At 40.9% G+C, this 24,598-nt stretch overlaps 1 protein-coding gene across 1 annotated transcript; it reads left to right on the top strand.

Annotated features, from left to right (window-relative positions):
• Window positions 1-415: 415 nt before the first annotated feature.
• On the top strand, window positions 416-3,381 carry LOC131639280 (uncharacterized). Its single transcript, XM_058909779.1, has one exon. The coding sequence runs from the start codon at window positions 1,480-1,482 to the stop codon at window positions 2,590-2,592; it is 1,113 nt and encodes a 370-aa protein (XP_058765762.1). The 5' UTR covers window positions 416-1,479; the 3' UTR covers window positions 2,593-3,381.
• Window positions 3,382-24,598: the final 21,217 nt, after the last annotated feature.

Here is a 24,598-nt window from a genome sequence, read left to right as displayed (position 1 = left end):
GTGGATAGGGGGGGGGGGAACCCATATGTTTTTGTGAAAAAAGCTCATCTCCTATTATTGCTGAAAAAAAACCTAATACCTCGATTTGATGTCGATTCATCCATACTTCCATTTTTGAGGGAGGCTGACTGCTTGCCGGCTGGTAGCTGTATGAGCGGTAACGTCCACGTACATCTCCGTGAGAAGGGCGGTGGGCAGAAATGGCCTTGTTGTACCTCACTCTCATCTTCAATGGGGTCTGCTCTTTTTTTTGGGAGAGTATGCCAATATGATCTTAATGAGGTGCGGGGCTTTGCATCTGACATTCGTTGGGCTTCCCTCTTCGGGAGCCTGCATCCCGGTGTTTTTGTGTAATAAACCCCTCCGGCCGAAGACTATTGGTAGGTGGTCCCGCAGAGCTTTCGGAGAAGGGTAGCCTAGTGTGTAAGCACAACAATGAACTGCGGCGAACCCTCAGACGACCTATCTAAGATTAGGGGGGAGATCCTTAGTAGTGGTGACCCTTTCACTCTTCCACGGACTGATACATGTACCGAATGCTCATACGGGAAAGTCGACTCCTGGGTCTGGAACGAAGTCTCCGATAAATCCTTTCTTTCTCGTCCACTCAGGGGGGTGCGGACACACCAGCGCGGATTACAGGTGACGGTTACAAGAATGGCAGGGAAGTTAACAGTACCCGACGACATTTAGGGATGGATGTAGACCCATCGGGCGGGGATAATCATTTTGGTCCTGGGAGAGGTGGCGACCATTCTCAAGAACTGAGCTGAGGGAAGCCTTATGAGTCACTGAAACGACGGCTAGGGGGCCTTGATCTATCAATAGAGGGAGCAAAAAACGGGCTTTGCTCCCCTTTACAATATGAAGAAAGAAATAAGGGTCAAAGTTTAGACCGCTTACAGTAGTTCTACCTATAGAAAAGATCATGAAAGAGGCGATCAGAATGGTACTCGAATCCATTTATGATCCCGAGTTTCCAGACACATCGCACTTCCGCTCGGGTCGAAGCCGCTACTCGGCCCTAAGACGGATCAAGGAAGAGTGGGGAACCTCTCGCTGGTTTTTGGAATTCGACATCAGGAAGTGTTTTCACACCATTGACTGACATCGACTCATCCCAATCTTTAAGGAAGAGATCGACGATCCCAAGTTCTTTTACTCCATTCATAAAGTCTTTTCCGCCGGACGACTCGTAGGAGCTGAGAAGGGCCCTTACTCCGTCCCACACAGTGTACTACTATCGGCCCTACCAGGAAACATCTACCTACACAAGCTCGATCAGGAGATAGGAAGGATCAGACAAAAGTACGAAATTCCGAGAATAAGATCGGTTCTATTAAGGTCAGGTCGTATTTATGACCAAGAAAACTCTGGAGAAGAAGCAAGCTTAAATGCTCCCCAAGACAACAGAGCCATCATTGTGGGAAGGGTCAAGAGCATTCAAAGCAAAGCGGCCTTTCATTCCCTTGTTTCGTCATGGCACACCCCCCCACAAGCACCCCCCGGCGAAGGGAGGACCAGAAAACGCCTTTCGTTTTCCCCCATTCGTCGGCCCTAGCCGCCTTCCTTAACAAGCCCTCGAGCCTCATTTGCCCCGCCTTCTTCATAGAAACCGCTGGGGCCGGGTTGGCCATGAGAGACCTTATTAAGTATTGCAAAAGAAAGGGCCTGCTGATAGAGCTGGGCGGGGAGGCGAGACTAGTTATCAGGTCAGAGAGAGGTCTGGCCCGTAAACAGGCCCCTTTCAAAATAAAAACCCATTATTTCATAAGGATTTGTTACGTGCGATATGCCGACGACTTACTACTGGGAATCGTGGGTGCCGTAGAGCTTCTCATAGAAATACAAAAATGTATCGCCCACTTCCTACAATCCAGCCTGAACCTTTGGGTAGGCTCTGCAGGATCAACAACAATAGCTGCACGGAGTACGGTAGAATTCCCCGGTATGGTCATTCGGGAAGTCCCTCCGAGGACGACTCCCATACAATTCTTGCGAGAGCTGGAGAAGCATCTACGGGTAAAGCACCGTATCCATTTAACTGTTTTCCACCTACACTCCGCCATCCATTCCAAGTTTAGGAACCTAGGGAAGAGTATACCGATCAAACAGCTGACGAAGGGGATGAGCGAAAGAGGGAGTCTACTAGACGGGGTTCCACTAGCGGAGACTCTTGGAACAGCTGGAGTCAGAAGTCCCCAAATAAGCGTATTATGGGGGACCGTCCAGCACATTTGGCAAGGATCGAGGGGGATCTCGTTGTTGCATAGCTCAGGTCGGAGCAACGCGCCATCAGACGTTCAAGAGGCAGTCGCACGATCGGGCATGAGTGTCCGGAAGTTGTCATTGTATACTCCTGCGGGTCGGAAGGCGGCGGGGGAAGGAGGAGGACACAGGGCGGGATCTATCAGCAGCGAATTCCCCATACAGATAGAGGCGCCTATAAAAAAGATACTCCGAAGGCTTCGGGATCGAGGTATCATTAGCCGAAGAAGACCTTGGCCAATCCACGTGGCCTGCTTGACGAACGTCAGCGACAGAGACATCGTAAATTGGTCTGCGGGCATCGCAATAAGTCCTCTGTCCTAATACAGGTGCTGCGACAATCTTTACCAAGTCCGAACGATTGTCGACCACCAGATCCGCTGGTCTGCAATATAATCCCCAAGTACTCCAAGGACTCAAATATAGTAAATCAAGGTGGTAAGACCCTTCCAGAGTTCCCCAACAGCATAGAGCTTGGGAAGCTCGGACCCGGTCAAGATCCGAACAACAAGGAGCACTCCACTACTAGTCTAGTAATTTTTTTTCTATTAGTTTCGATGCGAACATGCGTTTACTTATGAGATTCGTTGAGTAGGCTTGCATGAGTTGTCTGCTATAAGATAGCTAGTTTTAGGGCTTTCAACATAAATAAAAAAGCCTATCCGGCTTCGCTATCGCTCATGACTTGTATTGTAGTCGGCCCGAAATGCCTTTGTAGTCTTTTTAATGCTAATGCCTTCTTCCTTCATTCATTTTTTTAGTTGCGGCAGCTTCCGCGCCAGCAAGATACGGACGGCGAAGCCAAAGCAATACTAAACAAGCGATAAAAGCCCTATATATTCTATTAGTCAAGCCTAAACTTATTGAAAACGAAAGCGCTAACGAGCAAGAAAACGGGATGGTTGGTTCGAGGACCCGTTGGTCAAAGGAAAGGGGGGTCCTTCTTCCGGGACGGAGCCGTATGACGCGAGAGTCTCACGTACGGTTCCTTTGAGAAGGGTGTGAGACCACCACCTATCAGGCCCGACGAGCGGTCCACGGAGCTGCATCCCTACTCACCTGGTCCATGCACATTGCTCTCTCTAGGAGGTTGGCCGCCTATCCTAGATCTTCCCATTTTCAAGAGGATCCCGGGCTCGATCTGGTTTAGTATCAAGGTGATTCTGTTTCTGTTTCCATATATATGGGTCCGCGCAGCATTTCCACGATATCGTTATGATCAATTAATGGGACTTGGCCGGAAAGTCTTCTTGCCTCTATCATTAGCTCGGGTAGTCGCTGTTTCTGGTGTTTCAGTCACCTTTCCATGGCTCCCTTAATTATATGCTCGAAATTTCCCTCTTGCTTGAGTAATGGGAAACGGGCTAGTCCCCGAAAATGCCTGTTCGCTTGTCGTTGGAGATCAAAATCTTACTTGCTGAAACAGTACTTGTAGGATTGTATTTTCAAACCCTTTAGAGAAAGAGAGGAACCAGAAACTATAGATTCGCCAATCACTGCCCTTGCTGCTCCTAGCTTTCTTGCTCTATCTATTAGACAACCACCACTGATTCTTCTACATTCATAGAGTGATTTGCATAAAAATAAGTGGTGGATACTCTTCTTATACCATGCTTACTGAATTATGGAATTAACCATGTGTACTTCATGCCAACCCTGAATACCATTCTTTCAAGCACGAAGTCATTAACCATAGAACCATAGCTATAGCTTGCTTGCCACTTGCAAAGAAAGAGCTTTTTAGAGTAAAGTCAGGCAGTAAAGCACAGACATGGCATGCGGAGAATCCGTTTTTACAGCGGATTCTGTAAGACCTTATTCTGTAATGTTAGACGTTGGCCTAAAGATCTAGAGGGGGGGTGAATAGATCTCTCTAAGTTTTTAAGGATTTTTCTACTGACTCGAGCGAAAGCGGTTCTGAATCGACTTGCGTCTATTCTGGACCGCTATTGCAAAGGTCGTATGTGTTTCAAAACCAAAGAGTAAGTGGAATTGATGGTGAAGTAATATGATAGCTAAACAGTACGTTTTACAACTGAAAACCAATTAACTTCTAGATTGACAATTTTGATTTTCAATGCAGTAAGATTGGATTAAGCAAAAACACAAACACTTGGTGATACGTTCAAATTGATTGTGATTCAAGTTGTGGTGAATTGTGATGTTTGTGCAGAACTTTAATTCACAATTTTAACACTCGAATCGTTGATCAATTTTGCACTTATAACCAATTATGAACAGAAAGTAAAAGAGAAAGTAAAAGCGACAAGAACACGATATTTGTTTAGGCAGTTCGTCGATCGTCCTCGCTACGACTACGTCTGCCCCCAATTCCAAATTGAAATTGGGTAATCTTTCATTAATGTTGAAAGTAGTATATACAAAGAAGATAACAAAGCGATAAACGATAAACCAATTATGTCGATCCTTTGAATCTTCTTCCCCCTTAATCTTGAGCCAGATCAAGGTTATCCAAGAGCTTCACTTTGATTCCCTTCTGCAGTGTCTTGATTCCTTGAACTCCCCGTTCCTCAATCGTTACACTCAGCCGAATCCTCAATGAACGCCTCTTGATAAAAACCCCCAAGAACCACCCGTCGTGGAGGACAAAACCCGCAGATTTTATTCACCAACAAACCCCACAAACCTTCACCCACTAGGAATCTTCAATTCCGTTCCATGGACGTTATCGAACTCATCACTAACCCGCAACGCAAGAATGATTATGTGTAATTGTGTTGGAGATGATGAAGAACGAAGATGAGAAGCGTTTATGTATCTTTCAGTCGTTGGTGTTGCTTGAATAATTACCCTTGCACAATATATATGATTGCATAACAGTTAGAACCAAGAAAAACTGATTTTTGAACTTTCTTGATCAGTTAGGTCGACCACTTGTAGTGCTTAGGTCGACCTAACAGAGCTTGCAGAATTTTGCTCCCAGTTAGGTCGACCTGTTGAAGGAGTAGGTCGACCAGAATCCTCTTCTGATGCATTCTGGGGACATTTTCACAGATTAGGTCGACCTAGTTGCCATGTAGGTCGACCTAGCAGACTGATATGAAGATTTCTTCATTTTGAGTCGACCTAAATGGTCTGTGAGTCGACCTAGCAGAGGTATATGGATTTTCCTTCATTTTAGGTCGACCTAGGTTGACAGTAGGTCGACCTAACTGCTGATTTTCTGCATTTTTCATGTCCAGCTTGTGTTGGGTCGACTTATATGCATAGTGGATCACCTTGTGCTTTCATGAGTGATCAAATGCTTTGCTTTTCTGATTCCTCCTTGTTGTTTGAATGCTCATTTGAGTTTGCCATAAATCAAAAACATCTTTGAGTGTAATCTTGTATTCACATACTCCCCCTTTTTGATGATGGCAAACCAATAGTCAAAAGCTTTGGTAGTAAGTGACACAGACTCAACAAGGCTCCCCCGTCCATCCGGCATCTATCTCTCAACAGGGAAATCTCTCAACAAAGCTCCCCCGTACGCTCAGCATCTATGCTCCCCCGTACGCTCAGCATCTATCTCCCCCTTTGTCAACATCAAAAAGAGAAAACAGGAGAATAGAAGAGTAACACGAGAACCATAGATAATAATGCTAGCATGTATAGTATAGTAGGTAAAAGGTAGTTAATGGTAGAATGAGACACATATGTGAGCAGGAGCAGTTTTTATGCACGAGGTCACTATAAGCATGTTAATTGATAGCATATTATAGTATCAATAATATTTTTGGAAGTGAACACCAATTGCGTTACCGCTTTTTCAATATGACGCCTGGCTTGATGATGAGCTACCTTTATGCTAAAAAATTGTTAGCAAGACAAATAGATATATACATAAAGTAAAGAAATAATATTAAGAGAAAACAAACGTAATTAGCCCAAATTAGAGATATCGAGTATCCCTAATTCCCTACGAATGTTGAAATATTGCTCCGTTGCTAGCGGTTTGGTGAAGATGTCAGCTAGTTGCTTCTTGCTTTCTACATGTTCAAAAGTAACATCTCCTTTCTCTACATGATCTCGTAGAAAGTGATGCCTTATTTCAATATGTTTGGTACGTGAGTGTAAGACAGGATTTTTACTCAAGTTTATGGCGCTTGTGTTGTCGCACATGATAGGTATGTGATCAAGCTTAATGCCAAAGTCAAGAAGTTGTTGCTTGAGCCATAATATTTGTGCACAGCAGCTTCCAGCAGCTACATATTCTGCCTCAGCAGTGGATAATGCAACCGATACTTGTTTCTTACTATGCCAACTTATTAATGAGTTTGAGAATAGATGACACGTTCCACTGGTGCTTTTTCTATCGGATTTGCAGCCAGCAAAATCTGAATCGGAGAATCCTACCAAATGACACTCATTTCCTTTTGGATACCATAGACCATATGTAGTAGTGCCACGTAAATATCGCAGAATTCTTTTGACAGCTTTCAAGTGAGATTCTTTTGGACAAGATTGATATCTTGCACACATACACACACTAAACATAATGTCTGGTCTTGAGGCAGTAAGATACAATAGTGAGCCTATCATACTTCGGTATAATTTCACGTCAACCTCTTTACCTTTCTCATCTTTGTCTAGATTTGTATTTGTTGCCATAGGTGTGTCAATTTCCTTTGCTTCACTCATTCCAAATCTTTTGAGCAGCTCCGTACAATATTTAGTTTGATTCACAAACGTTCCATGACTGAGTTGCTTGATTTGTAGGCCAAGGAAGAAATTTAGCTCACCCATGAGACTCATCTCAAATTCACTCTGCATAAGCTTAGAAAAGTCTTTGACAAGTTTTGCATTAGTGGACCCAAATATAATATCATCTACATAAATTTGGACTAAGAGAATATCCTTATCTTTTCTTTTAATAAAGAGAGTAGTATCAACTTTACCTCTAGAGTACCCTTGACTAAGGAGAAATTTGCTCAAACGTTCATACCAAGCCCGAGGGGCTTGTTTAAGGCCGTATAGAGCACGTTTCAGCTTATAAACATGAGTTGGATACATGTAATTCTCAAAGCCGGGTGGCTGAGCAACATAGACTTCTTCATTTATATAGCCATTTAGAAAGGCACTCTTAACATCCATTTGGAATAGTTTGAAGTCTTTAGAACAAGCATAAGCAAGTAAGAGGCGAATAGCTTCGAGACGTGCTACAGGAGCGTATGTCTCTTCATAATCAATACCTTCCTCTTGATTGTAACCTTGAGCAACTAATCTAGCTTTGTTTCTAGTAATAACACCGTTTTCATCAAGTTTGTTACGAAAAACCCATCTAGTGCCTATTACTTGATGATCTCCCGGATGAGGGACTAAGTCCCAAACATCATTCCGTTTAAATTGGTTTAATTCTTCTTGCATGGCCATTAGCCAATGCTCATCAAGTAATGCGTCCTTAGCGTTTTTCGGCTCAACTTGTGAAACAAAAGCAAAATGATGGCAGAAGTTACTTATCTTTGAGCGTGTTGTAACGCCCCTTGAGATGTCTCCTATTATATTGTCAATTGGATGGTCTTTCACGTTTGTCCAGGCCTTGGGAAGTTCTTCATTGTTTGAGATGCTTTCTTTTTCATTTTCATTGTGAGACTCATCTTTCTCTCTCTCAGCATCTTTCTTTACAATACTCTCATCCTCATCTTCCTTATCCTTGACAATGTCTTCAGTGGATGGGCCTGCACCATTAAATGAAAGACCTTTCTCGACATATTTTGCATAAGATTCATCAAAAGAAACGTGTACTGACTCTTCTACTATAAGTAATCTCTTATTATATATTCGATATGCTTTGCTAGATTGTGAGTAACCAAGGAATATGCCCTCATCAGCTTTAGCATCGAATTTGCCAAGATTATCCTTACCATTGTTCAAAACAAAACACTTGCAACCGAATACATGGAGATGAGATACATTTGGTTTTCTACCCTTTAGTAATTCATAGGGAGTTTTGTTCAGTATAGGACGTATTGTTATCCTATTCAAAACATAACATGCTGTACTAATCGCGTCAGCCCAGAAATACTTTGGTAGATTACCCTCATTCAGCATTGTTCTTGCCAGCTCCTCTAGAACTCGATTTTTACGTTCAACTACTCCGTTTTGTTGAGGTGTTCTAGGAGCTGAAAAGTTATGCTCAATTCCATGTTTATCACAGTATTTTTCAAAAGAAATGTTTTCAAATTCTCCACCGTGATCACTTCGAATTGCAACTATTTTGTTGTTCATTTTGTTTTGACATAATCTTGCAAATTGTGTAAAGGCTGGAAAAGTTTGATCCTTACTAGGTAAAAAGATTGTCCAACAAAATCTCGAGTAATCATCGACAATGACAAAACCATAGGTGTTTCCACCTATGCTTTTAGTCCTTGAAGGGCCAAAGAGATCCATGTGAAGTAGCTCAAGAGGGCGTGATGTTGAAACCACGTTCTTTGATTTAAAAGAGATTTTTGTTTGCTTTCCCTTTTGACAAGCATCACATAGATGATCTTTTGAAAACTTCGTTTTGGGTAAGCCGATTACTAAATCTTTTGAGACAACTTTATTTAGTAAGTCAAAATTTATGTGGGCGAGACGTCTATGCCAAAGCCATGAGTCATCGCCTAGAGCAACTAGACATTTGGTACTAGACTTAGATACCTCATCCAAGTTTAGCATGTAAATGTTGTTTACTCTTAAGCCCTTAAACATAATGTCTCTTTTCTTAGTATGTTCAATTGTGCATCCAGAATTTGTAAACATTACTTTAAAATCTTTGTCGCACAATTGACTTATGCTTAAAAGATTATGTTTAAGACCTTCTACTAGCAGCACATCAGTTATAGTAGTGGTAGAAGGGTTACCTACACTTCCTTTACCAAGTATGGCTCCCCGATTGTTATCTCCATAGGTGACATACCCCTTTTTCTTTGCTTGAAACTCAACGAAAAGAGATAGGTCTCCAGTCATGTGTCTTGAACATCCGCTATCAAGGAACCACAACCTTTCGGCAATGTCAAGACACTTTTCCTGCAAAATTAATTTAAAGAGGGAGGTCCCCAATTTTCATTGGGTCCTTGGTAGTGAGTACACAATTTGTTGCACTTAGGCAACCATTGAAATACTCCTTTAGGAACTAAATTTCTCCTAAATTTGCATTTTTCAATGGTATGTCCCTTTTTGCAACAATAATGACATGTAATATGATGAGAATATGGAGTTTTGCTAGTTGATACTTTTGGTACAAAAGTGTATTTACTATATAAAGGAGTATACGATCTTTTGAACTTGTTTGGATCAACCGCAAAAGTCACTTTTGGTTGTAGAGCCTTGTCTAACTTGGCTTTTAGATCTCTCACTTCTTTTTGCCAAATGTGACATGTCTCACAACCAAACCATGATGTAGGATCTAATTCAACTTTGTCCTTTTGAATGTCTAGCATAGATTGTTTTAAAGCTTCCATATCCCTTTCGGTTTTCTCAACTTTTGATTCAAGATATGAAAATATTTTCTTATTTGAGGCCAAAAGTTTGAAAGCTTTAATTGCATCTCTATGTAATTCTTCAAAAGCAAGTTTTAGTTGAGAATGAGATACCTTATCTACGAGTTCAGGTTTAAGATGACTTACAGCTTTCTTTTTCTTGTTTTGATGAGCCATGAAACATAGGTTTGCTGATTCTTCTTCATCGCTTGACGAGCTTTCACTAGATGAATCACTTTCCCATGCTATGTAAGCTCTTTTAGATTTGTTATAACCTTTGCTTTGGTTCTTCTCCTTTTCTTTCTTAAGGTATGGACAATCCGGTTTGTAGTGACCGGCTTTCCCACAATTGAAGCAAAGACCTTTGATCTTTCCTTTGTTGTCGTCATCTTGTTTGAACATGTTTGATTGCTTTCTATAGTTGATCAATCCTTTGTCGGAATGTTTTGCTCCATTTTTCTTTAGATATTTGTTGTATCTTCGCACAAACAGTCCCATTTCCTCATCATCGGAGTCTTCGTCATCACTTGTGTCACTATCCTTTGGCTCTCGTTTTGAGGTCTTGGAGCTCGAAGCTTTTAGAGCTATTGACTTCTTCTCTACCTCTTTCTCCATGTTCTTTTCTTTCTTTGTCCTCTTCTCATGCATGTCAAGGCATTTAAGATGCTGTTCATGTTCCTCTAGTTTACCAAAGAGAGTGGTAATGTCTAAAGTGTTGAGATCATTTGCTTCCTTAATTGTTGTAACTTTGGGCTGCCATTCCCTGTTCAAACACCTCAAGATTTTGTTAGTAGCAACTGCATTGGAAACAGGTCTATCAAGAGAATTTAATCGATTTTTCAGGTGAACGAATCTTTTCTGCATGCTTTCGATGGTTTCACCATCTTCCATGTGGAAAAGTTCGAACTCTTGAGTTAACGTATTGATCCTAGCTAGTTTGACATCATCCGTTCCCTCGTGGGCAACTTGCAATGTGTCCCACATAGCTTTAGCTGATCTACAATGGGAAACGCGATAGTATTCATCAACTCCTAGAGCTGAGATTAGAATGTTTCTCGCTTTCCAATCGTATGCATATTTCTTTTCATCTTCAGCATTCCAAGTATCTTCTGGTTTTGGAACAACTGCACCAGCTGCATTTGTCATAGTGATCTGAAATGGACCATTGACAATAGCTGTCCAGATGTTCCTATCAATTGCATTGATATGGACACACATACAATCCTTCCAATAGCCGTAGTTTTCTCCGTTGAAAACTGGAGCTCTATTATGAGCCCCTTTAGGTCCAGAGGCCATCTTTCCAATAAGTGTTTCACGAAGCACGGAATAAACCAGAGCTCTTGATGCCACTTGTTAGACGTTGGCCTAAAGATCTAGAGGGGGGGTGAATAGATCTCTCTAAGTTTTTAAGGATTTTTCTACTGACTCGAGCGAAAGCGGTTCTGAATCGACTTGCGTCTATTCTGGACCGCTATTGCAAAGGTCGTATGTGTTTCAAAACCAAAGAGTAAGTGGAATTGATGGTGAAGTAATATGATAGCTAAACAGTACGTTTTACAACTGAAAACCAATTAACTTCTAGATTGACAATTTTGATTTTCAATGCAGTAAGATTGGATTAAGCAAAAACACAAACACTTGGTGATACGTTCAAATTGATTGTGATTCAAGTTGTGGTGAATTGTGATGTTTGTGCAGAACTTTAATTCACAATTTTAACACTCGAATCGTTGATCAATTTTGCACTTATAACCAATTATGAACAGAAAGTAAAAGAGAAAGTAAAAGCGACAAGAACACGATATTTGTTTAGGCAGTTCGTCGATCGTCCTCGCTACGACTACGTCTGCCCCCAATTCCAAATTGAAATTGGGTAATCTTTCATTAATGTTGAAAGTAGTATATACAAAGAAGATAACAAAGCGATAAACAATAAACCAATTATGTCGATCCTTTGAATCTTCTTCCCCCTTAATCTTGAGCCAGATCAAGGTTATCCAAGAGCTTCACTTTGATTCCCTTCTGCAGTGTCTTGATTCCTTGAACTCCCCGTTCCTCAATCGTTACACTCAGCCGAATCCTCAATGAACGCCTCTTGATAAAAACCCCCAAGAACCACCCGTCGTGGAGGACAAAACCCGCAGATTTTATTCACCAACAAACCCCACAAACCTTCACCCACTAGGAATCTTCAATTCCGTTCCATGGACGTTATCGAACTCATCACTAACCCGCAACGCAAGAATGATTATGTGTAATTGTGTTGGAGATGATGAAGAACGAAGATGAGAAGCGTTTATGTATCTTTCAGTCGTTGGTGTTGCTTGAATAATTACCCTTGCACAATATATATGATTGCATAACAGTTAGAACCAAGAAAAACTGATTTTTGAACTTTCTTGATCAGTTAGGTCGACCACTTGTAGTGCTTAGGTCGACCTAACAGAGCTTGCAGAATTTTGCTCCCAGTTAGGTCGACCTGTTGAAGGAGTAGGTCGACCAGAATCCTCTTCTGATGCATTCTGGGGACATTTTCACAGATTAGGTCGACCTAGTTGCCATGTAGGTCGACCTAGCAGACTGATATGAAGATTTCTTCATTTTGAGTCGACCTAAATGGTCTGTGAGTCGACCTAGCAGAGGTATATGGATTTTCCTTCATTTTAGGTCGACCTAGGTTGACAGTAGGTCGACCTAACTGCTGATTTTCTGCATTTTTCATGTCCAGCTTGTGTTGGGTCGACTTATATGCATAGTGGATCACCTTGTGCTTTCATGAGTGATCAAATGCTTTGCTTTTCTGATTCCTCCTTGTTGTTTGAATGCTCATTTGAGTTTGCCATAAATCAAAAACATCTTTGAGTGTAATCTTGTATTCACATACTCCCCCTTTTTGATGATGGCAAACCAATAGTCAAAAGCTTTGGTAGTAAGTGACACAGACTCAACAAGGCTCCCCCGTCCATCCGGCATCTATCTCTCAACAGGGAAATCTCTCAACAAAGCTCCCCCGTACGCTCAGCATCTATGCTCCCCCGTACGCTCAGCATCTATCTCCCCCTTTGTCAACATCAAAAAGAGAAAACAGGAGAAAAGAAGAGTAACACGAGAACCATAGATAATAATGCTAGCATGTATAGTATAGTAGGTAAAAGGTAGTTAATGGTAGAATGAGACACATATGTGAGCAGGAGCAGTTTTTATGCATGAGGTCACTATAAGCATGTTAATTGATAGCATATTATAGTATCAATAATATTTTTGGAAGTGAACACCAATTGCGTTACCGCTTTTTCAATATGACGCCTGGCTTGATGATGAGCTACCTTTATGCTAAAAAATTGTTAGCAAGACAAATAGATATATACATAAAGTAAAGAAATAATATTAAGAGAAAACAAACGTAATTAGCCCAAATTAGAGATATCGAGTATCCCTAATTCCCTACGAATGTTGAAATATTGCTCCGTTGCTAGCGGTTTGGTGAAGATGTCAGCTAGTTGCTTCTTGCTTTCTACATGTTCAAAAGTAACATCTCCTTTCTCTACATGATCTCGTAGAAAGTGATGCCTTATTTTAATATGTTTGGTACGTGAGTGTAAGACAGGATTTTTACTCAAGTTTATGGCGCTTGTGTTGTCGCACATGATAGGTATGTGATCAAGCTTAATGCCAAAGTCAAGAAGTTGTTGCTTGAGCCATAATATTTGTGCACAGCAGCTTCCAGCAGCTACATATTCTGCCTCAGCAGTGGATAATGCAACCGATACTTGTTTCTTACTATGCCAACTTATTAATGAGTTTGAGAATAGATGACACGTTCCACTGGTGCTTTTTCTATCGGATTTGCAGCCAGCAAAATCTGAATCGGAGAATCCTACCAAATGACACTCATTTCCTTTTGGATACCATAGACCATATGTAGTAGTGCCACGTAAATATTGCAGAATTCTTTTGACAGCTTTCAAGTGAGATTCTTTTGGACAAGATTGATATCTTGCACACATACACACACTAAACATAATGTCTGGTCTTGAGGCAGTAAGATACAATAGTGAGCCTATCATACTTCGGTATAATTTCACGTCAACCTCTTTACCTTTCTCATCTTTGTCTAGATTTGTATTTGTTGCCATAGGTGTGTCAATTTCCTTTGCTTCACTCATTCCAAATCTTTTGAGCAGCTCCGTACAATATTTAGTTTGATTCACAAACGTTCCATGACTGAGTTGCTTGATTTGTAGGCCAAGGAAGAAATTTAGCTCACCCATGAGACTCATCTCAAATTCACTCTGCATAAGCTTAGAAAAGTCTTTGACAAGTTTTGCATTAGTGGACCCAAATATAATATCATCTACATAAATTTGGACTAAGAGAATATCCTTATCTTTTCTTTTAATAAAGAGAGTAGTATCAACTTTACCTCTAGAGTACCCTTGACTAAGGAGAAATTTGCTCAAACGTTCATACCAAGCCCGAGGGGCTTGTTTAAGGCCGTATAGAGCACGTTTCAGCTTATAAACATGAGTTGGATACATGTAATTCTCAAAGCCGGGTGGCTGAGCAACATAGACTTCTTCATTTATATAGCCATTTAGAAAGGCACTCTTAACATCCATTTGGAATAGTTTGAAGTCTTTAGAACAAGCATAAGCAAGTAAGAGGCGAATAGCTTCGAGACGTGCTACAGGAGCGTATGTCTCTTCATAATCAATACCTTCCTCTTGATTGTAACCTTGAGCAACTAATCTAGCTTTGTTTCTAGTAATAACACCGTTTTCATCAAGTTTGTTACGAAAAACCCATCTAGTGCCTATTACTTGATGATCTCCCGGATGAGGGACTAAGTCCCAAACATCATTCCGTTTAAATTGGTTTAATTCTTCTTGCATGGCCATTAGCCAATGCTCATCAAGTAATGCGTCCTTAGCGTTTTTCGGCTCAACTTGTGAAACAAAAGCAAAATGATGGCAGAAGTTACTTATCTTTGAGCGTGTTGTAACGCCCCTTGAGATGTCTCCTATTATATTGTCAATTGGATGGTCTTTCACGTTTGTCCAGGCCTTGGGAAGTTCTTCATTGTTTGAGATGCTTTCTTTTTCATTTTCATTGTGAGACTCATCTTTCTCTCTCTCAGCATCTTTCTTTACAATACTCTCATCCTCATCTTCCTTATCCTTGACAATGTCTTCAGTGGATGGGCCTGCACCATTAAATGAAAGACCTTTCTCGACATATTTTGCATAAGATTCATCAAAAGAAACGTGTACTGACTCTTCTACTATAAGTAATCTCTTATTATATATTTGATATGCTTTGCTAGATTGTGAGTAACCAAGGAATATGCCCTCATCAGCTTTAGCATCGAATTTGCCAAGATTATCCTTACCATTGTTCAAAACAAAACACTTGCAACCGAATACATGGAGATGAGATACATTTGGTTTTCTACCCTTTAGTAATTCATAGGGAGTTTTGTTCAGTATAGGACGTATTGTTATCCTATTCAAAACATAACATGCTGTACTAATCGCGTCAGCCCAGAAATACTTTGGTAGATTACCCTCATTCAGCATTGTTCTTGCCAGCTCTTCTAGAACTCGATTTTTACGTTCAACTACTCCGTTTTGTTTAGGTGTTCTAGGAGCTGAAAAGTTATGCTCAATTCCATGTTTATCACAGTATTTTTCAAAAGAAATGTTTTCAAATTCTCCACCGTGATCACTTCGAATTGCAACTATTTTGTTGTTCATTTTGTTTTGACATAATCCTGCAAATTGTGTAAAGGCTGGAAAAGTTTGATCCTTACTAGGTAAAAAGATTGTCCAACAAAATCTCGAGTAATCATCGACAATGACAAAACCATAGGTGTTTCCACCTATGCTTTTAGTCCTTGAAGGGCCAAAGAGATCCATGTGAAGTAGCTCAAGAGGGCGTGATGTTGAAACCACGTTCTTTGATTTAAAAGAGATTTTTGTTTGCTTTCCCTTTTGACAAGCATCACATAGATGATCTTTTGAAAACTTCGTTTTGGGTAAGCCGATTACTAAATCTTTTGAGACAACTTTATTTAGTAAGTCAAAATTTATGTGGGCGAGACGTCTATGCCAAAGCCATGAGTCATCGCCTAGAGCAACTAGACATTTGGTACTAGACTTAGATACCTCATCCAAGTTTAGCATGTAAATGTTGTTTACTCTTAAGCCCTTAAACATAATGTCTCTTTTCTTAGTATGTTCAATTGTGCATCCAGAATTTGTAAACATTACTTTAAAATCTTTGTCGCACAATTGACTTATGCTTAAAAGATTATGTTTAAGACCTTCTACTAGCAGCACATCAGTTATAGTAGTGGTAGAAGGGTTACCTACACTTCCTTTACCAAGTATGGCTCCCCGATTGTTATCTCCATAGGTGACATACCCCTTTTTCTTTGCTTGAAACTCAACGAAAAGAGATAGGTCTCCAGTCATGTGTCTTGAACATCCGCTATCAAGGAACCACAACCTTTCGGCAATGTCAAGACACTTTTCCTGCAAAATTAATTTAAAGAGGGAGGTCCCCAATTTTCATTGGGTCCTTGGTAGTGAGTACACAATTTGTTGCACTTAGGCAACCATTGAAATACTCCTTTAGGAACTAAAATTCTCCTAAATTTGCATTTTTCAATGGTATGTCCCTTTTTGCAACAATAATGACATGTAATATGATGAGAATATGGAGTTTTGCTAGTTGATACTTTTGGTACAAAAGTGTATTTACTATATAAAGGAGTATACGATCTTTTGAACTTGTTTGGATCAACCGCAAAAGTCACTTTTGGTTGTAGAGCCTTGTCTAACTTGGCTTTTAGATCTCTCACTTCTTTTTGCCAAATGTGACATGTCTCACAACCAAACCATGATGTAGGATCTAATTCAACTTTGTCCTTTTGAATGTCTAGCATAGATTGTTTTAAAGCTTCCATATCCCTTTCGGTTTTCTCAACTTTTGATTCAAGATATGAAAATATTTTCTTATTTGAGGCCAAAAGTTTGAAAGCTTTAATTGCATCTCTATGTAATTCTTCAAAAGCAAGTTTTAGTTGAGAATGAGATACCTTATCTACGAGTTCAGGTTTAAGATGACTTACAGCTTTCTTTTTCTTGTTTTGATGAGCCATGAAACATAGGTTTGCTGATTCTTCTTCATCGCTTGACGAGCTTTCACTAGATGAATCACTTTCCCATGCTATGTAAGCTCTTTTAGATTTGTTATGACCTTTGCTTTGGTTCTTCTCCTTTTCTTTCTTAAGGTATGGACAATCCGGTTTGTAGTGACCGGCTTTCCCACAATTGAAGCAAAGACCTTTGATCTTTCCTTTGTTGTCGTCATCTTGTTTGAACATGTTTGATTGCTTTCTATAGTTGATCAATCCTTTGTCGGAATGTTTTGCTCCATTTTTCTTTAGATATTTGTTGTATCTTCGCACAAACAGTCCCATTTCCTCATCATCGGAGTCTTCGTCATCACTTGTGTCACTATCCTTTGGCTCTCGTTTTGAGGTCTTGGAGCTCGAAGCTTTTAGAGCTATTGACTTCTTCTCTACCTCTTTCTCCATGTTCTTTTCTTTCTTTGTCCTCTTCTCATGCATGTCAAGGCATTTAAGATGCTGTTCATGTTCCTCTAGTTTACCAAAGAGAGTGGTAATGTCTAAAGTGTTGAGATCATTTGCTTCCTTAATTGCTGTAACTTTGGGCTGCCATTCCCTGTTCAAACACCTTAAGATTTTGTTAGTAGCAACTGCATTGGAAACAGGTCTATCAAGAGAATTTAATCGATTTTTCAGGTGAACGAATCTTTTCTGCATGCTTTCGATGGTTTCACCATCTTCCATGTGGAAAAGTTCGAACTCTTAAGTTAACGTATTGATCCTAGCTAGTTTGACATCATCCGTTCCCTCGTGGGCAACTTGCAATGTGTCCCACATAGCTTTAGCTGATCTACAATGGGAAACGCGATAGTATTCATCAACTCCTAGAGCTGAGATTAGAATGTTTCTCGCTTTCCAATCGTATGCATATTTCTTTTCATCTTCAGCATTCCAAGTATCTTCTGGTTTTGGAACAACTGCACCAGCTGCATTTGTCATAGTGATCTGAAATGGACCATTGACAATAGCTGTCCAGATGTTCCTATCAATTGCATTGATATGGACACACATACAATCCTTCCAATAGCCGTAGTTTTCTCCGTTGAAAACTGGAGCTCTATTATGAGCCCCTTTAGGTCCAGAGGCCATCTTTCCAATAAGTGTTTCACGAAGCACGGAATAAACCAGAGCTCTTGATGCCACTTGTTAGACGTTGGCCTAAAGATCTAGAGGGGGGGGGGGTGAATAGATCTCTCTAAGTTTTTAAGGATTTTTCTACTGACTCGAGCGAAAGCGGTTCTGAATCGACTTGCGTCTATTCTGGACCGCTATTGCAAAGGTCGTATGTGTTTCAAAACCAAAGAGTAAGTGGAATTGATGGTGAAGTAATATGATAGCTAAACAGTACGTTTTACAACTGAAAACCAATTAACTTCTAGATTGACAATTTTGATTTTCAATGCAGTAAGATTGGATTAAGCAAAAACACAAACACTTGGTGATACGTTCAAATTGATTGTGATTCAAGTTGTGGTGAATTGTGATGTTTGTGCAGAACTTTAATTCACAATTTTAACACTCGAATCGTTGATCAATTTTGCACTTATAACCAATTATGAACAGAAAGTAAAAGAGAAAGTAAAAGCGACAAGAACACGATATTTGTTTAGGCAGTTCGTCGATCGTCCTCGCTACGACTACGTCTGCCCCCAATTCCAAATTGAAATTGGGTAATCTTTCATTAATGTTGAAAGTAGTATATACAAAGAAGATAACAAAGCGATAAACGATAAACCAATTATGTCGATCCTTTGAATCTTCTTCCCCCTTAATCTTGAGCCAGATCAAGGTTATCCAAGAGCTTCACTTTGATTCCCTTCTGCAGTGTCTTGATTCCTTGAACTCCCCGTTCCTCAATCGTTACACTCAGCCGAATCCTCAATGAACGCCTCTTGATAAAAACCCCCAAGAACCACCCGTCGTGGAGGACAAAACCCGCAGATTTTATTCACCAACAAACCCCACAAACCTTCACCCACTAGGAATCTTCAATTCCGTTCCATGGACGTTATCGAACTCATCACTAACCCGCAACGCAAGAATGATTATGTGTAATTGTGTTGGAGATGATGAAGAACGAAGATGAGAAGCGTTTATGTATCTTTCAGTCGTTGGTGTTGCTTGAATAATTACCCTTGCACAATATATATGATTGCATAACAGTTAGAACCAAGAAAAACTGATTTTTGAACTTTCTTGATCAGTTAGGTCGACCACTTGTAGTGCTTAGGTCGACCTAACAGAGCTTGCAGAATTTTGCTCCCAGTTAGGTCGACCTGTTGAAGGAGTAGGTCGACCAGAATCCTCTTCTGATGCATTCTGGGGACATTTTCACAGATTAGGTCGACCTAGTTGCCATGTAGGTCGACCTAGCAGACTGATATGAAGATTTCTTCATTTTGAGTCGACCTAAATGGTCTGTGAGTCGACCTAGCAGAGGTATATGGATTTTCCTTCATTTTAGGTCGACCTAGGTTGACAGTAGGTCGACCTAACTGCTGATTTTCTGCATTTTTCATGTCCAGCTTGTGTTGGGTCGACTTATATGCATAGTGGATCACCTTGTGCTTTCATGAGTGATCAAATGCTTTGCTTTTCTGATTCCTCCTTGTTGTTTGAATGCTCATTTGAGTTTGCCATAAATCAAAAACATCTTTGAGTGTAATCTTGTATTCACATGTAACAGCTCCTTCATCTTCATGCTTTACCTCCTCGCTCCCTATCGGCTAAAGCATAAAGGAGCGATCCCTGCCATCCATATTGTGATGGCTCTGGCTAACAATCTTAATCGCCTTCTCCTATGAGCTTTTCTAATCCCGTTGATCTCGAGATGGCTGAGTCCGATTCACCTTGTACTGAAGGGGCGAGTGGGAGGAGTTATATTAATAAATAAAAATAAATATGGTAACCACAGAGGGAGAGAGAGGACTCGGAGGATGCACGACGCACCAGGAAAAGCTTCGGATGTCTCTAGTCAACGTGAAGCTGGGCGTACAAAAACAAGTAAATAAAGGCAAAACACCTAGAAAACCGAACACCCCAAAAAAAGGGGGGAACTTGATCAAACAAAGTATGTGCAGTATGTGATCGGAGGAAGGAATAGAAATAACCCTAGTAATCTTCAACAACAAGGACAAACACAAGGTACAGAGACAGAGAGAGAGGCGCGACAGCCGCAAGGAACTTTTGCTTTGATTTGATTGTATCGGGAGACGGGCTTGCGTATTAGTTGGGTTTGCTTCTACCGAGGCAATGTTCCGGAAATTTTTTTTATCTAAAAGAGCAACCGGCTGAGCATGAGGTCCCACATTGTCTCCATCAGTGGCTAGGAAAAAGTCTTTGACTCTTCTTCTAGTTAACCACTGCTTAAGACTATTCCTACTAGTAATAGTTCTCAATCTTACTTTTCTCGTCCAAGTCTTTTAGAGTATTGTCTTATATAGTAAGGTAAGTATATAAAGAAAGAATAAAGTAAATCTTTCCTAAAGGGAAAGGAGTTAATTATTTGAATACTTCTTCCTCTTTCCCTTCTTCTCAAGCTCTTACTCTTACTGGCGCAGATAAAGTCTTTCTTACGGCCAAACAACTTAAACACAGCGCTCTGATCTCCGACCTCCCAGGACCCAAGCAAAGGATTGACTTCGCTAACCTCAGCTTAACCGAAGTCAATATTATAACAGAACTAGAAAGGGCATACCTTGAATACAGATCAAGATTCACTCATGCACTTTGGAACTGACTTAGGAAAGCTAGCCTTAGCCCAAAAATAAAGGAAGGCAGCCGAGCCGAAAGCCCTACAAAGAATATCGCTTATGAACAGGCCTAGGGGTTGTCAGTTGAGAAGGAAGTCTTTATTGAATTGATCATAGAAAAAAAGGATAGAAATGGAATCGGTTGTTTAAGTCGGAAGATTAGATGTTTTGAACGGAGAATCGGGTTCTGCTAATTAGAAAAGCCTTCTCTAATCTAACGGGTCGATTCGAAATGGGAATGGAGTTTTAGGCTAGTGGAGCAAGCATGAATAATAAAAGGAAAAAGCCAAAATGAGTGGAAATAAATTCAAAGCAAAGCCACCACCACCGAATAGAACCGACGGGTAATATCCTGTCCTTCCCTACCTATTGTATTCAAGCGAACAAGTGTGTTAAGCGAATCAGTTTCCTCCAGTGGTACGCACTACATGAAATCAATGCCCAGACAGATATGTGCGTAATCTATATATCCATCCTTATTGATTTCTTTCGCCTATGGAGTGTTAGGGTATTGCGAAGCTTCTCACTAGAATAGACTCGATATTAAGCACAAGAGACGCTTGGGCCTATTACAGATAGGCTCGCAAGCTTAACACAATGAGAAGGTTCCCCACTTAACCCGAGTTTTCGGGTAGAGTAGTGGTCGCCATGCACCCATCGGTTATAGCCGCTCGCTAGTTGGGGGCAGGAGACAGCCTTTAAGATAAATAAGGTCTACTGGCCCTGTACGGTGTGGTTTTGTTGGATTTTTCCGTCCGCGTACTTTCACTGGCCCTTTGAATCGATCCTTAAAGACTCCCCCATAAAGATAAGGTTATCCGCTGTTTAACATTGAAATCTGAACTTTCATAACCACCAACAGAAAGACAAGTCAGTCAGTATGGAAAAAAAAGTATTTTTCTAGTCAAGTTCCAACTCTAGATAGGGAAGGACGACGAAAAGCACGAGTTTACTTTGAGGTAAAAAAGCCGACTGTTCCTAATCTCCTCGGATATCATCGGCCATCGTTCTCATCAATGACCAGACATGTCACACCATCCCTCGCTGCCCTAACTCACCAATCCCTAGCATCTACCTAAGTGGTATCCTATCACGAAGGCTAGTAAGTAGGCTTTTCTCATATTTGTCACTCTCCACCCAGTATATCCTCCGATGGAAGGGGTACTATCCAATTGTAAGTAGCTTGATTACTGTCTGGCCTTTATCCCTTGCTCATAAAAAACGGATATGGGAAAGGTTGGTGAAAGTGTAAACTAGTGACCTCGAAAGATAGGTGGGCCATATCCAGTCCAAAATGCATTAGATTGACTGCATTGGTACCGAAACATTTGATCAGGCCGTCTGGGGTATATTATATGACAGGTCGTTGTACTAATGATCGGTAGGTGGGACTGATACCTAACTCGGGTATCTATCCCTGTGGAGGGCCCCCATTCCATGATCAGATATGTCCATGGGATTAGGTATGAAATGGGCCATACCAACTTGTTGCTTGAACAAGTCCTAGTAGTAGGGCTCCTCATATGGTTAGCCTCCCTGACCCGTAGCGTAGATTTTTGAATGGGATTGGGAATAGATTTTAGTATTAACCTAATTTCGGAGGGGGTTCCAATTCATATCCGAGCATTGGTGCACTTCCCATCTGTTCCTGGGCTTTGACGTAAGGCCTGTAGACCGAGCCTCGTATCCCTTACTTTAGAGTCCTACGATCTTAATTCTTCTCCCTAATTCTCCGTGAGAACGAATCTTAATCCTTGCTTGGTCGTTTTCTTCCTCCTAACTCTCACTTGGAAGCAAGAGATGAAGACGTAGGCCTTCCTTATGATCGATCACCCTTTCCCGATGGTCCAGTCAGTTTTTCTTTCTTCACTTCCTTTCTGTTGCTGCTAAGATGGATGCGGAAATCTGCCTTATTAAAGAAGAGAAGAGAAATCTTATAGAAAGTGGTTTCCAAGTAATAGTAGAGATTTCACTTTGCTTTCTCGTATAGTTTCTAGAAGCTGCTCGATCCCCTTCCCGAAAAGATATTAATTATAGCTTAAAATTATCTAAGTCAAAGCTTATGGTTGCTTATAGGCAGTAGCTAAGCGCGCTGCATCGCCTTCTTCTTCCATTGAAGGAGTGTGAACTGTTCAAGACACCCGATAATAAAAATGAAAGGAACAAGAACAATAAAAAAACAAAAAGTACGCACCTACTAGAACAACCGAGATCCATTCGTAGAAGATCAATATCAATATAAGATCAGTTGTATCTTCTACGACCTGACATTATTCCAACAATCTCTTCCACAAGAGTGCTCTAATGGCAAAGAGCTGTATCCACTTGAAACTCGGCATTACTTATTTATCATACACACCTAGCCCGGGGCACTTTCAGCCGGTGGTAGGGGTCCCTAACTTGGTTGGAGCTTAGGCCACTAGAACGCGTCTTTAATCTAGTTCAGAAAGGAAGTCTGGCACTCATCTCAGTCTCAGGGACATGCCTAGAAGGAACAGCTGGTGTCAGGTTTTCGGGAATTGAATCAGGATTGTCTTGTGGCAGAACTGATTGCACTAGGAAAAGAAAGCCAGTTGTTTATTCCCATTCCCTTTAAGTCAGGGATTCGTTTAAAGCCTTTCGCTAGCATTACAACAGAACAGAATAAATGGCATCCATCAGATTCATTAGCTGCGGACGCATAGGAATTCTTTCTTACTGTAGCCACACAGATAAAAAATTATATTTCATAGACGAGGTGGTAATCAAGTAGCAATTAACTTTTAAACCTCTTTCTTCTTTATCGCGGGCCCTAAAGACGATCCTTGCCTTTGTTCGATAGAAGAATCTGGAGCGGATTTCCGATAGTTGCCAAGTCGAAACCTATAGTATACATCCAAAAAGGAGAGTTCTTTCAGAGCGGGTCAGGGAATCTAAATCTAAGTCAATCATAGAATCGATTCCCATTGAAGTTTGACGAGAGATATCGGTAGTATATATAGGTTACGATTTCTTCACTCACGCGAGATTGCTAGGGCAGAAAAGCGAGAACTCGAATGCTTCTCCTATTCTCTATAGATGAGACTGAGAAGTAGATCCAACCTAGTCTAGTAGTAAGCAATGTGCCAAAAGCAAGGTTTTTCTTCCTAATCCTAATCTCGTAGTAGACAAGCTTCTTCTTTAATAGCGGCACATACAATACGTGTAATAAGCCTTAAATGTGATGTGATTTACCCCAGTTACTAACTAAAAACGGCTCTTCGTTAGCGGTCGTCGCTCAATCGAATCAAATAATTTATGCGCTTCGTCTTTCACGCCGGAGGGAAAGCCGCCGATTGACACTACTTCTTACTTTTTTTTCCTTCTAACCCGTTCTCTAGGAGCTAGACTCAATGGCTTACAGATACAAGGGGGGGAATGACTCAATGGTTTTAACTTGCCTTACCCATACCCTTCCCTGACTCTATCTACTGGGACTGACTGCTTGGCTTACTGCAACGCTTACTGTATCTTTAACTGAAACTTCTTTGAAAGGTCCCTAGAAGGGATTGGAATAAAGGCCAGGCAGGTTTGTTTAACAGTCTTTTTTTTATCATTCAGCGAGGCCTCGCTAAAGGTCCGCTTCTTGAACTTGAAACTCCCTGACATTAGAGAGTGCCCAGTTCTCTCCGCTTCTCCTTTCAGTCTAGATTAGCCTGTTGATGTTGAGGTTATCTTATCTTATCACCAGTAAGGATCTTCTTACTTGATAGAGTTGCTAAGACCTCAGTATGCTTGTATGTCTTATCACTCCCCTCGATCCGCCGCCAGCCAATAAGAGACAGAAGAGAGAGCGCACCCGACAAAGCGGATAGGAGAGGTCTTTCTATCTTCGACTCACTCTTGGTCTCGAAAAACAATTCATTTCACTTGGTTCACTCCGTTCATAGACTTTATCGACCTTGGAA

The sequence above is a fragment of the Vicia villosa genome, unplaced genomic scaffold, assembly GCF_029867415.1.
Source record: "Vicia villosa cultivar HV-30 ecotype Madison, WI unplaced genomic scaffold, Vvil1.0 ctg.002577F_1_1, whole genome shotgun sequence".
In the NCBI taxonomy this organism is placed as follows: Eukaryota; Viridiplantae; Streptophyta; class Magnoliopsida; order Fabales; family Fabaceae; genus Vicia; species Vicia villosa.
Note: the sequence above shows the minus strand (reverse complement) of the source record. Positions and strands in the feature narration are given on the sequence as shown.

Excerpts from the sequence above, each read along its gene's own strand:
- LOC131639280 (XM_058909779.1), top strand. The coding sequence starts at position 1,480 with ATGGCACACCCCCCCACAAGCACCCCCCGGCGAAGGGAGGACCAGAAA.